We start from the raw sequence: 13,265 nt of genomic DNA, 5'->3' as shown, positions 1-13,265 counted from the left end.
TATTGGATATAAATAGTCATTTTTACATGTTATTTTTTTTTACTTTTAGTATTTTTTCACTATGCTATTTACATGGTAGCTTGGGGCAGAGGCTCCACTGCCCCACGCCCCCGAGAAAGAACAGGGAGGGTTGCCAGCCAGACATAAAGTCTGATGCAAAAAAATGTTTCCGTATTTTACACGAAGCAAAAGCTATTTTCACGTTTAAATTTTATTGATAACATTTTAGCGGTATTCTGATTCCGCGCTAACTAGGGGCAGAGATTCCACCGGCCCACAAAGCCGAGAAACGCGAATCAGCCGGACTCAATTGACTCCCTACTCTGTATTATGAACGATTACATTTCAAAATAAACATTTTGCTGTCATGTTAGCACATTTTAAATCGTGATTCTGTTCTCATGGTAACATGGGGCAGTGACATCACTGCCCCACAGAGTTATGAAAAGGAGTCACGTGCGGCAGATTAGTATAACCAATCAGTATTATATATTAAATCACTATTGCCAAGTAAAACATGAGACGATTATGTCAATATTTTATCAGTAGACTATTTCAGCCGTAACTTGGGGCAGGAGGCTCCGCTGCCCCAGACAGCCGAGGAGGCCGGGGCGATGGGGCAGTTTGACTCATTCATCTGAGAAGTCAATCACTACTACACTTAAAATGTAATTTTATTTAGAATACAAAGTCTTTTTATGAATGTCCGCATTGTTTTTTTTTTTTTTTTTTTTTTTTTTTCTTTCACTCGGGGCACAGCGCTCCCTGACGTATTTCTGCGCCTCTTTTGCAGCTTGCGGCCAGGCGTCGGGCGGCGTGGAGGACGAGGGCGAGGCGCAGGCGGGTTGGATCGAGGGCGCGGCCATCTTGTTCTCGGTAATCATCGTGGTGCTGGTGACGGCCTTCAACGACTGGTCCAAAGAGAAGCAGTTCCGAGGCCTCCAGAGTCGCATTGAGCAGGAGCAGAAGTTCACCGTCATACGCAAGGGACAAGTCATTCAGATCCCCGTGGCCGAGATGGTGGTGGGGGACATTGCCCAGATCAAATATGGTACGCAAACATTTGCGAATCTTTGACAATAAAAGTCACGTTTGGTGAAATGTTACCAGACAACAGGGGAAGACGTGAAATCCTGACCAAGTTTCCTTTAGAGGCTTTTTGCTTTTGTCATTTTCTTTATTTGTTCCGGTTGCTGTCTCGCTACAGGCTAGCACGTTAGCATGTGGTCAGCGTTGTTCTTTTTGGACCCGCAGGAGATCTGCTGCCCGCCGACGGCATTCTGATTCAAGGCAACGACCTGAAAATCGACGAGAGCTCCCTCACCGGGGAGTCCGATCAGGTCCGAAAGTCTCTGGAGAAAGATCCCATGTTGCTGTCGGGTGAGTTTCAACCTGGAACAACCTGAAAACTGATCCAATTTGAAGCTTGGTTCAAAATGGCGAGTCATGTTGAGCGACAACATACATAGAACAAAAAGTAGAATTTTACGCTGATATAAGACAACCTGTCTGTGGATCCATTTTTGTTTTATTTTGATTTTGTCCTGTTCGGCTGTTAGGTCAAGCAGAATGGAGGATCGGTATCCCTTTTATGCTGGAACAGTTTTACCGGGTCACGGTGCAGTTTCGAGTTTCTAAGCTTCCTCTGTGGTCTCTTAGTATTACAATTGAAGTTTATTGAGTATCAGATTCGATGAGTGGATCACAATAAAGCTTCGAGAGGGACGAGAAAAGCAAAGACAAATACAAAGCGCTAATTCCCGGTTTGAAAAAAAATAAAAAAAAACATACCTGTAAAAATCACTGAGACATGGCAGTAACGTGCTAGCGCAGCGCTAACAGGCCCGGACTGGTAAAAGTTACTTCCTCGCCACATGTATTCCACCGGTGTCACTCTTGAGTGCCCCCTTGTGACTGTAAGAAAAAAATGCACAAATTAGCCACATCACCGCATAAACCGCAGGGTTGAACGCATGTGGAAAAAAGTCGCGGCTGATTGGCCGGAAATTACGGTATATATATTTTTTGCCCCAAATATCAGTGACTGGTATCGACGGCTTTCATGAGTTAGCGGTAGACTATCAGGGCCGGTATCGACCTGATACCGATACCTGGTATCAGTACTCACTCATTCATATTCGGAGGAAGATTTCTCATCATTATCCATCTACATCTACATCTACGCTTTTTTTGCTGTTAGCACTGCGCATGCTAGCCTGGGGATGTGACGCTGTTTGAAACCTCGCTGTCATTTTTCCACGTCGACGTGGAGAAATTGAAATTGCAATTTTGGCTCGCGGGAGCTCATGGGTAGATATTTTCCATTGAAACTCATCAGCTAATTGGTGAAGGGTGAGTGCCCTAAAAAGCAAGACAAAATGAAATGAAAGGAGATATGCCAAATTTTATGTAGGTGATTATCACACAAGAGGATTCTCCCAAAAGTCTTTGTTCTCCCACCTTCACGTTGCCAAATTAAATGAGCACATTTTGGGTTGCAGCTGTCTGGCGATATGTTAAAATATCGATACCAAAGATGTATTTTTCCTCCCCCCCAGGGACGCACGTGATGGAGGGCTCGGGCCGGATGGTGGTGTCAGCCGTGGGCCTGAACTCCCAGACGGGGATCATCTTCACGCTGCTCGGCGCCAGCGACAACGACGAGGAGAAGAAGGCCAAGAAAAGTACGCACGAGACGCACACGAACATGAAGCGCAGCAGCGAAAAAAACCCACAACGTCATCGTTTCTTGGACTTTTGTCAGCAAACGAATCAACTTGACACAATTTATTTGCTATGACTTCATAGGCTGGATTTACACTACATGCTTCGCTACGACGTACGCCGAGCTACAATATGCACCGAATGTGTAATGATCGTTTGAAATATGACGTAAATGTGCGATGGAAGAGGCGTCAAACAATAAATAGGATCTAAAACCTCGCTGACGTCGCCGCAGCTCTCCACCCCGCGTGGTTTGAATTCCTACTCGAGCGCAACCCACGTGAGCGGTTTCGAAAATGCCCTGCAGTTCCCCTCCAAGTCAGAGGTGTCACTACTGCCGCTATTGGCTTGGACGACGCGGCGCATTTTGCTCACTTGCGGTGGCCGTTTTGACTTTCCTTTTCCGTTATGAGGAACAAATCAACGACGACCGTGGAAAAAAAAATTGGACATAAATGACCACACGATACATTTCATTATGCGGAAAAATCAATTGAGAAGGCGGGAGGAATGGCTAGTGTGTCATCACAACATGTGACTAAAACGGGCCAATCACAAGAGACGTGCTCTGCGCCGTTCATTGCGCGGCAACTTTTTTTAATGTATGCGTGCCAAGATACTCACAAGCTACGCTGAGGTGCTGCGCGGGTCAACGTGTTATGTTAACATGTACAGTGAAGAAAATAATTATTTGAACACCCTGCTATGTTGCAAGTTCTCCCACTTAGAAATCATGAAGGGGTCTGAAATTTTCATCGCAGGTGCAATTCCACTATGAGAGAGATCAGCTAAAAACAAAAATCCAGAAATCACAATGGTTTTTTTTTTTTTTTTTTTTTTTTTTTAATGATTTTTTTTGTGATGCAGCTCTAAATAAGTATTTGAACACCTGAGAAAAACAATGTTAATATTTAGTCCAGTAGCCTTTGTTTGCAATTACAGAGGTCAAACGTTTGCTGTTGTTGTTCACCAGGTTTGCACACACTGCAGGAGGGATTTTGGCCCACTCCTCCACACAGATCTTATCTAGATCAGACTGGTTTCTGGGCTGTCGCTGAGAAACACGGAGTTTCAGCTCCCTCCAAAGATTTTCTATTGGGTTTAGGTCTGGAGACTGACTAGGCCACGCCACAACCTTGATCTGCTTCTGACGGAGCCACTCCTTGGTTTTCCTGGCTGTGTGTTTCGGGTCATTGTCATGTTGAAAGACCCAGCCACGACCCATCTTCGATGCTCTGACTGAGGGAAAGAGATTGTTCCCCAAAATCTCACAATACATGGCCGCGGTCATCCTCTCCTTAATACAGTCCAGTCGTCCTGTCCCATGCGCAGAAAAGCAACCCCATGATGGTACCACCCCCATGCTTCACAGTAGGGACGGTGTTCTTGGGATGGACCTCATCATTGGTCTTCCTCGAAACACTGTTAATAGAATTATGACCAAAAATTTCGAATCTTACTGATTGTACGGGGTGGACAGGTGTCTTTTTGCAGCTAAAAACCTCACACAAGTGCATCTGATTCAGGATGATACATGCAGTGGAGGTGGACTTTTAAAGGCGGCCTAACAGGTCTTTGCGTGTCAGAATTCTAGCTGATATAGACAGGAGTTCAAATACTTCTTTGCAACTGTAACACACAAATAAATTGTTAAATAAAACATACCATGAAAATTTCAGACCCCTGCATGATTTCTAAGTGGGCGAACTTGCAACATAGCAGGGTGTTCAAATACTTATTTTCTTCACTGTATAATTATATTATTATTCAAGACTTTTGGGTAAGATTTTTTTTAATGTTCAATTCGCTTATAGCGGCCGTTAAATATTTGTGGATTTTCGATATTCGCGGTGAGGCCCACTCCCTAACTCCTGCGAATCGTAATCAAGTAATCTGTTGTTCTTGTTTTTAATTCATCGCTGACCTGGATTAAAACAAAAAATACACATCCCCAAAACAGGACGATATTTGAAAATGACAATCATAGATTAAGATTGCATTATACGAGCTGCATTGTAAATCCAGATAAGTTTAAAAAAGAAAAACAACAACAAAAAAAAGTCCTTTAGTGTGTAATTAGCCTGACACGTGACTTCTTTTCGTCAGGTTGAGCAATCATCAGTCATCATTGTGGCGTTCTTGTTGAATGAATGAATGAAATAATCGTTACATTGCCACGGATGGCCACGCCGCTGCCCGTATTTGATAAGAAGGAAAGGGGGGGGGGGTGGGGGGGGGATCTTGCCTCGCCGGCGGCTGCGCTCTCGTCGTGTTTATGATTTGCTGCTGATCACGCTCTCTCGCTCTTTTTGGATTTTCTGTCCGCTCGTTTCCTTTGAGTTTGCCGGGCGTTCATTTGGAAAAGCGGGCGAATGGACCAAGTCAGCGCAAGTCTTTTTACGCATTTCAGAAAAAAGTGGGGGGGGGGGAAACCCAAACCAAATTTCACACAAGATCAGATTCCCCGAGGCTGAATAACAGAAATTCATTTCTAAGCTTGTATTGTACTTAAAATTATTTTTTTAAAATCTTTTTCATTCATTTATTCACATATATTTTTAAATATATTTATTTTACAGTACATTATTAAGTGCATCAAAAAATTTAAATCTTAGAAACGGTATAGCAATTTAAATTGAAATTTTCTAAATTACATTTAATTTAAATATATTTTTGCTAACACGTGTTATTTTTTATATGCTTTTTCATTTGTCTACATTTTTGAAAATGTATTAAACATTTTCAAGTTATTTTAAAAATGTTAATCATGGTGAAAGTTTAGAATATAAAAAAGAAACCTGTTTCCATTTATACATATACAAGAAATTAATTATACAATAAATTATTCAGTAAATCATAATCAAAATCTAAAAATTAAAACTATGAATAAAATATAGCAAAAATGGATTTTTTATGTTAAAATGTAAGATATAATAAAATGCTAGTCACAATTTCAATGAAAATAAATTCTAATCCAATAAAACATCATACAACATAATTGTACTTAATTCCAAACAATAAATCTTTCTAATGTATTTGTTTAAAAAATATACTGTAGTCTTTTAAACTTAACATAATATAATTGAATTACACTGCTATTGTCCAAGAAAAAAAAAATATGGCTATTGTAATGATAAAAGTCTGTTATTAATGTTATGGTTAGAAATGCGTTTTTGAAATCCGATCGACAGTGAATTGAACATTTGATCAAACGACTTCAGCCGTGATTGGTCGAATGCTCTCTCTCTCTCTCTCTCTCTCTCTCTCTCTCTCTCTCTCTCTCTCTCTCTCTCTCGCTCTCCCTCTTTCTCTCTCGCGCCTCTGATTGGTCCATTCCCGCCAAGAATGGCAACGACACGCGCACTGTTTGAAGTTCTCCTTCAGTTTGATTCTTTTTGATCCATCTTCTCAGCATTCCGCCCTCTCTTTCTGTCCGAACAGGTAAAAAACAAGGACCCCCCGAAAATCGCAACAAAGGTAACCCCCTCCATTCATCCACCTGTCGCTCTGTCCCGCCATCCTTCCTTTCCTCGTCCTCTCCTTCTTCTCTCTGCTTCCTCTTCCCTCGTCATCTCCATCCAGAGGCAGGAGGGCTCTCTCTCTCTTTCTCTTTCTCTCTATCTCTCTCTATGTCAACAAAGGGGGCTGCTCTCTCGCTTTTTTTGCTGTCATTTGACGAACATGCCGCGGATGTGCACTGCTTTACACTAACAACATGGCTGCCTCGTTAGCACAGTGGAAATCTGTTCTTTTTTTTTTTCTCAGTATGACTGTCTTGTACATTACTGCCCCCTGGTGGCCAAGGCGGGAACACTAAAAGGAGCGGCACAATACATTGAATTGAAGCATGAAATGACAATCCGCAAAAAAAGGGTTGGGAAGCATAAACCAACTTAAAGCCCTGGTGTCATCCCTATAAACATTCTAAAATAGATATTGTAATGAAAAATACATATAACATTGTTCACTTCAATGTCTATACGAAAAAATAAATGTGAGCGGAGAGCGCGTCATCCAGGCGCAAAGTTGCAGAAGTGTCATTCTCCGATATCCGAGTGGTCGCCGTATTGGCTGCGTCCTCCGTCCGTGACGTCAGCCGGACATTCGCAAATGAAAACACGCGGCGCACCCCAACTATGGGAGACGAACGCTGAAGCTCTTTTCGAAAAGGAGAACACGAACGCGGCCCCTCAGCCGATGTGGCTGATTTTTCTGCGCCGGGGTGGCATATAAGGAGGAGGTAGAGCCGGCGTTTTGGCTAACACGACGGAACAACGAACTAACCTTCCCGGAGGTCAAACTAATGGAAACAAACGAGTCCACTAGGGGGCGCTGCTGTCTTTTACGCCACTTCCTGCTTCTTCTCGAAAACAAATCCCTCGAAAGGATTTTCATGGCGGGAGTTACAAAAAGCTGTATACGTCAAAATCACGTTTTGTGGTGGGGAAAAAAAAAACACATGGGACCATATTGGCTGTGGGTTTTTCATTAATATACCAAAAATCATCCATTTCATGACACTTGACCTTTAATATCTCTTCATAAAAGCAATAGATGCGACAGTATCAATATCAGACTCTGTTATCGACGCGAAATCTGCCAGGAATCCTTCGATACGCCGGTTGGAGGTGCCCGAGGACTGGATATCGCGAGGCGAGGACTCATGTTCACGTTGTATGAGAACTGTGAGAGGCCTCGCGCTGCGCTCCGTAGCTAACGTTATGTCGCTATTTTGACAAGAAATCATTTTTCGATAGTTGATCTACTCTAACATCCCCCCAAAGTCCCCACGATGGTGAATAGCACGTTGTTAACTTTGCAATCTTTGCCGGTCTGGCTGACGAAATTGACAAAATAATTTAGCTACTCTCATGTTACAAAAAAAAAAAAAAAATGTCAGTCCCCTATGTGAAATTTGCTTTTTAAAGATTTCCTTTTGGCCCTCCCCCCACCCCCCCACTCTCACCCTGAAAGCGAGATGGCAGCTCCTTGTCTTCATCCCCCAAATCGCACCCCCACCCCACCCCTTCCTCGTCCTCTTCTTCTTTGTTGGTTCTTTGCAGGTTGTTGCTCAGGACTTTGATGTTGTCTGGTCGTGGTGGTCTTCCTCCTCTTTTTCCTTTCGCGCTGCCGGCCTCCATCTTCTCGTCCTCCTCTTCCTCTCTTCTTCCCCCTCCTGCCATCCGTCCCTCCCACCCAGCTGTCGTGGTTCTGCATCGCTGTGGTTTTTCGGGTGGTCCTTTTTCAGTTTGTCGTCTGTCTGTGGACTTGCTGTCGTTTATTTATTTATTTATTTATTTATTTTGATTGTCCGAACTCACCACTGCGCACACACACACACACACATCCCATGGTGCAGTCGTGCTGTGATTGGCCGGCGGGTCCGCTTCCTTGTTGTGGTTTCTGGTTTGAAAGTCAACCCATCCAGCTTCATCATTCCAGTGATGCGTTGTGTTTTTGATTCATAAACTATGACCCCCACCCTCCAAAAAAAACATAAAAGCCTAACGTGTCTATCATTGCTTTATGGCCTTCGGTAAAACAATGAAAACAGTCATAAATAAATCAATCAATCAAAGGTACTAAAGTCCAAAGGTTTAAAGTTTCGAGGTGTTTTATGGGGGTGTTATTTAGCTTTACTGTTTGTCTTTTGCTAGTTCTGCCATTGGTTGTTTTGTCTCGGGTCCTAAATCGACCTGCACTTTGACGTTTTTGACGTGGAAATCGTTTCCCTCTCCAGAGTGAAAGCAACTTTTAAAAAAAGACCAACGCAAAGGAAAAAATGTCGCAAAAAGCACGGTGAATGAAACGCGGCGACGAGCGGCCAAGAATGAATTAAAATTGACTTTCCGCTTTGATGGCGGGTCGTCGCACTTACTCGTGAGTCACGCGTCTACCAAATTTCAAACTGGCTTGGGGGGGAGGGGGCCCTGCATTTTTAAAATAATAACAATGACCAAAACGAAGCAATTACAAAAGGACCTTTGACAAAATGGCCGCCACCAACTCCATTGGCCCACTTCCTTTGTTTTTCTTTTTTTGTTTTTTCAGACATAGGTCTTTGACATTTTTTTTGTCTGCTTGTGATAAAAGTCTAACAAATTTCAGGTTGTTTACCATAATTTCCGGCCTACAGAGCGCACCCGATTATAAGCCTCACCCAGTACATTTGTACAGGAAATACCATTTGGTACATACACAAGCCGTACCTGTGTAAAAGCCGCAATTGCCCACATTGAAACCCACGTTGAAACATGAGATATTTACAAAGAAAGACGTTACACAGAAAGAGTTTTCAAAGTTTTAATGCCTTAGCTTAGCTTGGCAACAACACTGTAGCACGAACAGGGCCGGCTAAAATAAATAAATAAAATAGCCGCGGCAGCTACACAATGGCAACACGGTAGCACAGTACTAACAGAGCCGGTAAAAAAAAAAAAAAACTAAATCACTGTGATGCGGCAGTAACATAGCAGCAACATGCTAGTGAGGCGCTAACAGAGCCGGTTGAAAAAAAAACATACTGGGAAAAATCACTGAGACACGAAAGTAACACAGCAGCAACAAGCTAACACAGCGCTAGCGCAGCACTAGCAGAGCCGGTTAAAAAAAAAACATACCTAGATCACTGTGACGCGGCAGTAACACAGGAGCAACACGCTAGTGCGGCGCTAACAGAGCTGGTTGGAAAAAAATATACCAGTAAAACTGGTAAAAATCACTGAGATACGGAAGTAACACAGCAGCAACAAGCTAACACAGCGCTAACGCTAGCGCAGCACAAGCAGAGCCGGTTAAAAAAAAAACATACCTAAATCACTCTGACGCGGCAGTAACACAGCAGCAACACGCTAGGGCGGCGCTAACATGGCAGGTTAAAAAAAATATACCAGTAAAAATCACTGAGACACGGCAGTAACACAGCAGCAACATGCTAGCACAGCGCTGACGCTAGCGCAGCACGAACGGGGGGCTGGTAAAATAAAATGAAAAAAAAAAAAACCATTCTGGTAAAAGTCACTTCCTCGGGACATATATTCCACCGGTCTCACTCTTACCTTTTCCGCTCAAGTGCCCCCTTGTGGCCGTTAGAAAAAATGAACAAATGCACAAATGAACCGCATCACCGCATAAGCAGCAGGGGTTGAAAGCACGTGGAAAAAATTCGCGACTTTTAGGCCGGAAATTACGGTAGTTGAAGTGGCTTCAAGGTGTACATTTTTCCAAATAATAATGAACAATGGCCTAGAATGGATGCTTCAATGCAAAATGGCGGACCTTGCGAGACATTTTTATGGGTCTACTCAAGACCTTCTGACTCGCGAGTGCTCACATGAGCCAGAGAGACTTTTAAAAAAATATATATATTTTTATTTATTTATTTTAGTTGTAATAATGCAGGCGCTCACAAACTTTTATGGTCATAATCCTCACGCCAATTAACGCTGTCAACTCTTTTAAACCCTTTAAGCTGTGTTCATGTACATCTAATGGAACTTCCCAAAGGACCAAAAATAGACTGTTGATACCAAATTACATATTTTGCCTCCAGCATGGCCCTTTTCACCCTAATTGAAACCCACGAAAAGATTTTCTGGGGCTAAATACTTGAATATTTGCAATTTTTATTTTTTTGTTTTTCCCTCAGCAAATGCATGTATGTAGTATTCTTTGTTTCTGAAACAGGTGACGTGTATTGATTGATTTGAAGAAACGGAGATAGCGTCCCCCGATAATTGTGTTTTGATGTCAGAAGTGGAAGAAAGGAGAAAGACTTTACCAAAGAAAGAAGGCGGTAGTGGACTGAGAATAGATTATTAAAAAAAAAAAAAAAAATAATAATAATAATCCTTTTAGAAGTAGCATTGTGGGCTAAAGTTTGGCCGATCAACAATGCGCCACGAACAAGGGCTGCTGCTACTCTTGACATGAGAAATTTGCGGTAATCCGAAAACGCCCACCTTTCCTGTGGCTCAAAGGATCAGAGGTTACCCAGAACCCGAATCCTAAAATGGACTTTTGCTCATAACTTTTTTTGTGCGCCTGCTCAAGATAGACATGCCTATCAAATAAAAAAGGCTGCATTTAATTTTTTTTTTTTTATTATTTTAATGTGGCCTACAGGCGGCGCGGTATATCAGCAGGTAAAGCGTAGGCCTCACAGTTCTGAGGACCCGGGTTCGATCCCGGCCCCGCTTGTGTGGAGTTTGCATGTTCTCCCCGTTCCTGCGTGGGTTTTCTCCGGGCACTCCGGTTTCCTCCCTCATCCCAAAAAACATGCAACATTAATTGGACACTCCAAATTGCCCGTAGGTGTGATTGTGAGTGCGGCTGTGCCCTGCGATTGGCTGGCGACCAGTTCAGGGTTTACCCCGCCTCCTGCCCGTTGACAGCTGGGATAGGCTCCGGCACTCCCCGCGACTTTCGCGAGGATAAGCGGCAAAAGAAAATGTCATGTTGTTATCTAAGCCGCTTATACTCACAAGTCAGGGTTGGTGGGATTTTAAGACAGGATTTTGTTTTCAAACAAGAGTCATGTCATGTGATTATCCAAGCCGGTTATCCTCACAAGGGTCGCAGGAAAGCTGGAGCCTAATCCGGGTAGCTTCGGGCGAAAGGCAGACTACACCCTAAACTGGTCGCCAGTCTGTCACTGGGCAGATATCGACACCATCACTGAGCGGGAATCGATCCCGTGCTGCCCTCACCAAAGGCAGGCGTGTGTGTACCACTACACCATCAGGGACTCTGTCAAAAGAAAATTAGATGGATGGAAAAGAGACCTACAAGTGGTGTCAGCTGCCCTGTGCCTTTTTTGGTCTTTTTTTTTTTTTTTTTTGTGGCTCTCCCAATGATAAACTCGAGCACCAAATTTTGACGTTCTTCGGCAAAAGTGGCTTCGGGGGCTGAACAAAATGTGGGCTGCGTGAAAATCGACGCGGCAGAGCTCCCGGGTGCAAATCTGTTCTGTCACTGCACACTTGCGAATGTGAAGTTAAGCGCGTGTACCGATGCTCCGATGCTCTTCATCTCAATCTGGTGTGTGTGTGTGTGTGTGTGTGTCCAAGATACACAAGAGACTGTGGATTGTTGGCACGATGAAAACGACTCTGTGGCCTGAAAGATGAAAAAGGTCACGGGGTCGCCACGCCGGGGTGCTTCCTTCTTGCAAAAACAACAAAAAAAACAAACTTCCCCCCTTTCGTTACCCCCGCTAACCTTTTCTCTGCCTCTCTGCCCTTCGTCCTCAACCCTTCCTCCTCTTCCTCCGCCATTCGTGCACACGTTCATCCGTGCCCTCCTTCCTCCTCCGTGTACCCCCCCATCTCCCCTTTTTTTTTTTTTTTTTTTTTTTTTTTAATTTTTCCTAAATACGCCAGCCAAGACCCAGGACGGCGTAGCGTTGGAGATCCAGCCGCTGAAGAGCGAGGAGGCGGCCGAGTCGGAGGAGAAGGAGGAGGTCAAGCCGGTCAAGAAGGTGGTCGTGCCCAAGAAGGAGAAGTCGGTGCTGCAGGGGAAGTTGACCAGGCTGGCCGTGCAGATCGGGAAAGCCGGTGAGCCGCTTGGGTTGGGGTGGGGGGGGCGTCTGGGTTAACTGCTTTCATAAATTTACGACGCCTTGGCGAAACGCTACGGTGGGTAGGGGGGGTAGTAAAGGTGAAATAGTTTTTCTTTTGTTATTGTTTAAAAAAAAAAAAATCATATGATTGAATGGAACAAATCATTTTTTTGATACTTTTACACTTAAGCGTAAAACGTATTTTCAGTTAATTTTTTTTTTTTAATTACTCATCCATTTAAGTTCTAATTTATATGTTTTGTTTAAAAACTTAACAGATTGTGGAAAATTTCAATTTACTCTTTTTGTGTTTTTGTATTTTAAATTCGAGTAAAAATCGAATGAAATAATGTCAAGTATTGGAAATATTAACAACTACATTATATATCTTTTTATACTTTAAAGAAAATTCATGTGAAAAAAATTCCTATGTTGAATGGAACAAATCATTTTTGTTTGTACATTGTTTACACTTAAGCTTAAAAAATATTTTCAGTTAAAAACATTTTTTTTAATTACTCATCCATTTAAGATATAATTAGTATGTTTTGTTTTAAAACTTAACGGATTATGGAAAATTTCAATTTACGCTTTGTATTTTTAACCTGAGTAAAAATCTAATGAAATAATAACTACATTATATGACTTTTTTTTATAATTTAAAGAGAATTCACGTGAAAAAAATCCTACGATTGACTGGAACAAATCATTTTTGTTTGTACTTTTACACTTAAGCTTAAAAAATATTTTCAGTTTTTTTTCAATTACTCATCAATTTAATCTTTAATTTGTATATTTTGTTTAAAAACTTAAAAAATTGTGAAAAATTGTAATTTATTCTTTGTATTTTTGTCTTTTAAATTTGAGTATAGGGTTATCTTGAAAATATTTTCAGTTTAAAAAAAATAAAATAAAAAATGACTCATTCTTTTCGTCTTTAATTTGTATATTTTGTTTAAAAACTTAAAAGATTGTGGAAAAT

General features: G+C 42.2%; 1 protein-coding gene across 5 annotated transcripts in view; it reads left to right on the top strand.

Annotated features, from left to right (window-relative positions):
• Nucleotides 1-13,265, top strand: part of LOC133508137 (plasma membrane calcium-transporting ATPase 1-like) — a 95,187-nt gene that overhangs the window by 54,977 nt on the left and 26,945 nt on the right. For all 5 annotated transcript variants that reach the window (XM_061833928.1, XM_061833929.1, XM_061833926.1 and 2 more), the window contains 5 exons: nt 794-1,051; nt 1,255-1,380; nt 2,559-2,684; nt 6,166-6,201; nt 12,105-12,278. In XM_061833928.1, the coding sequence (XP_061689912.1) occupies nt 794-1,051; nt 1,255-1,380; nt 2,559-2,684; nt 6,166-6,201; nt 12,105-12,278 (720 nt within the window). The remainder of the gene's footprint in view (nt 1-793; nt 1,052-1,254; nt 1,381-2,558; nt 2,685-6,165; nt 6,202-12,104; nt 12,279-13,265) is intronic.

The sequence above is a fragment of the Syngnathoides biaculeatus genome, chromosome 10, assembly GCF_019802595.1.
Source record: "Syngnathoides biaculeatus isolate LvHL_M chromosome 10, ASM1980259v1, whole genome shotgun sequence".
Classification (NCBI taxonomy): Eukaryota; Metazoa; Chordata; class Actinopteri; order Syngnathiformes; family Syngnathidae; genus Syngnathoides; species Syngnathoides biaculeatus.
The sequence above is the reverse complement of the archived record's forward strand: the minus strand, read 5'-3'. Positions and strand labels throughout refer to the sequence as shown.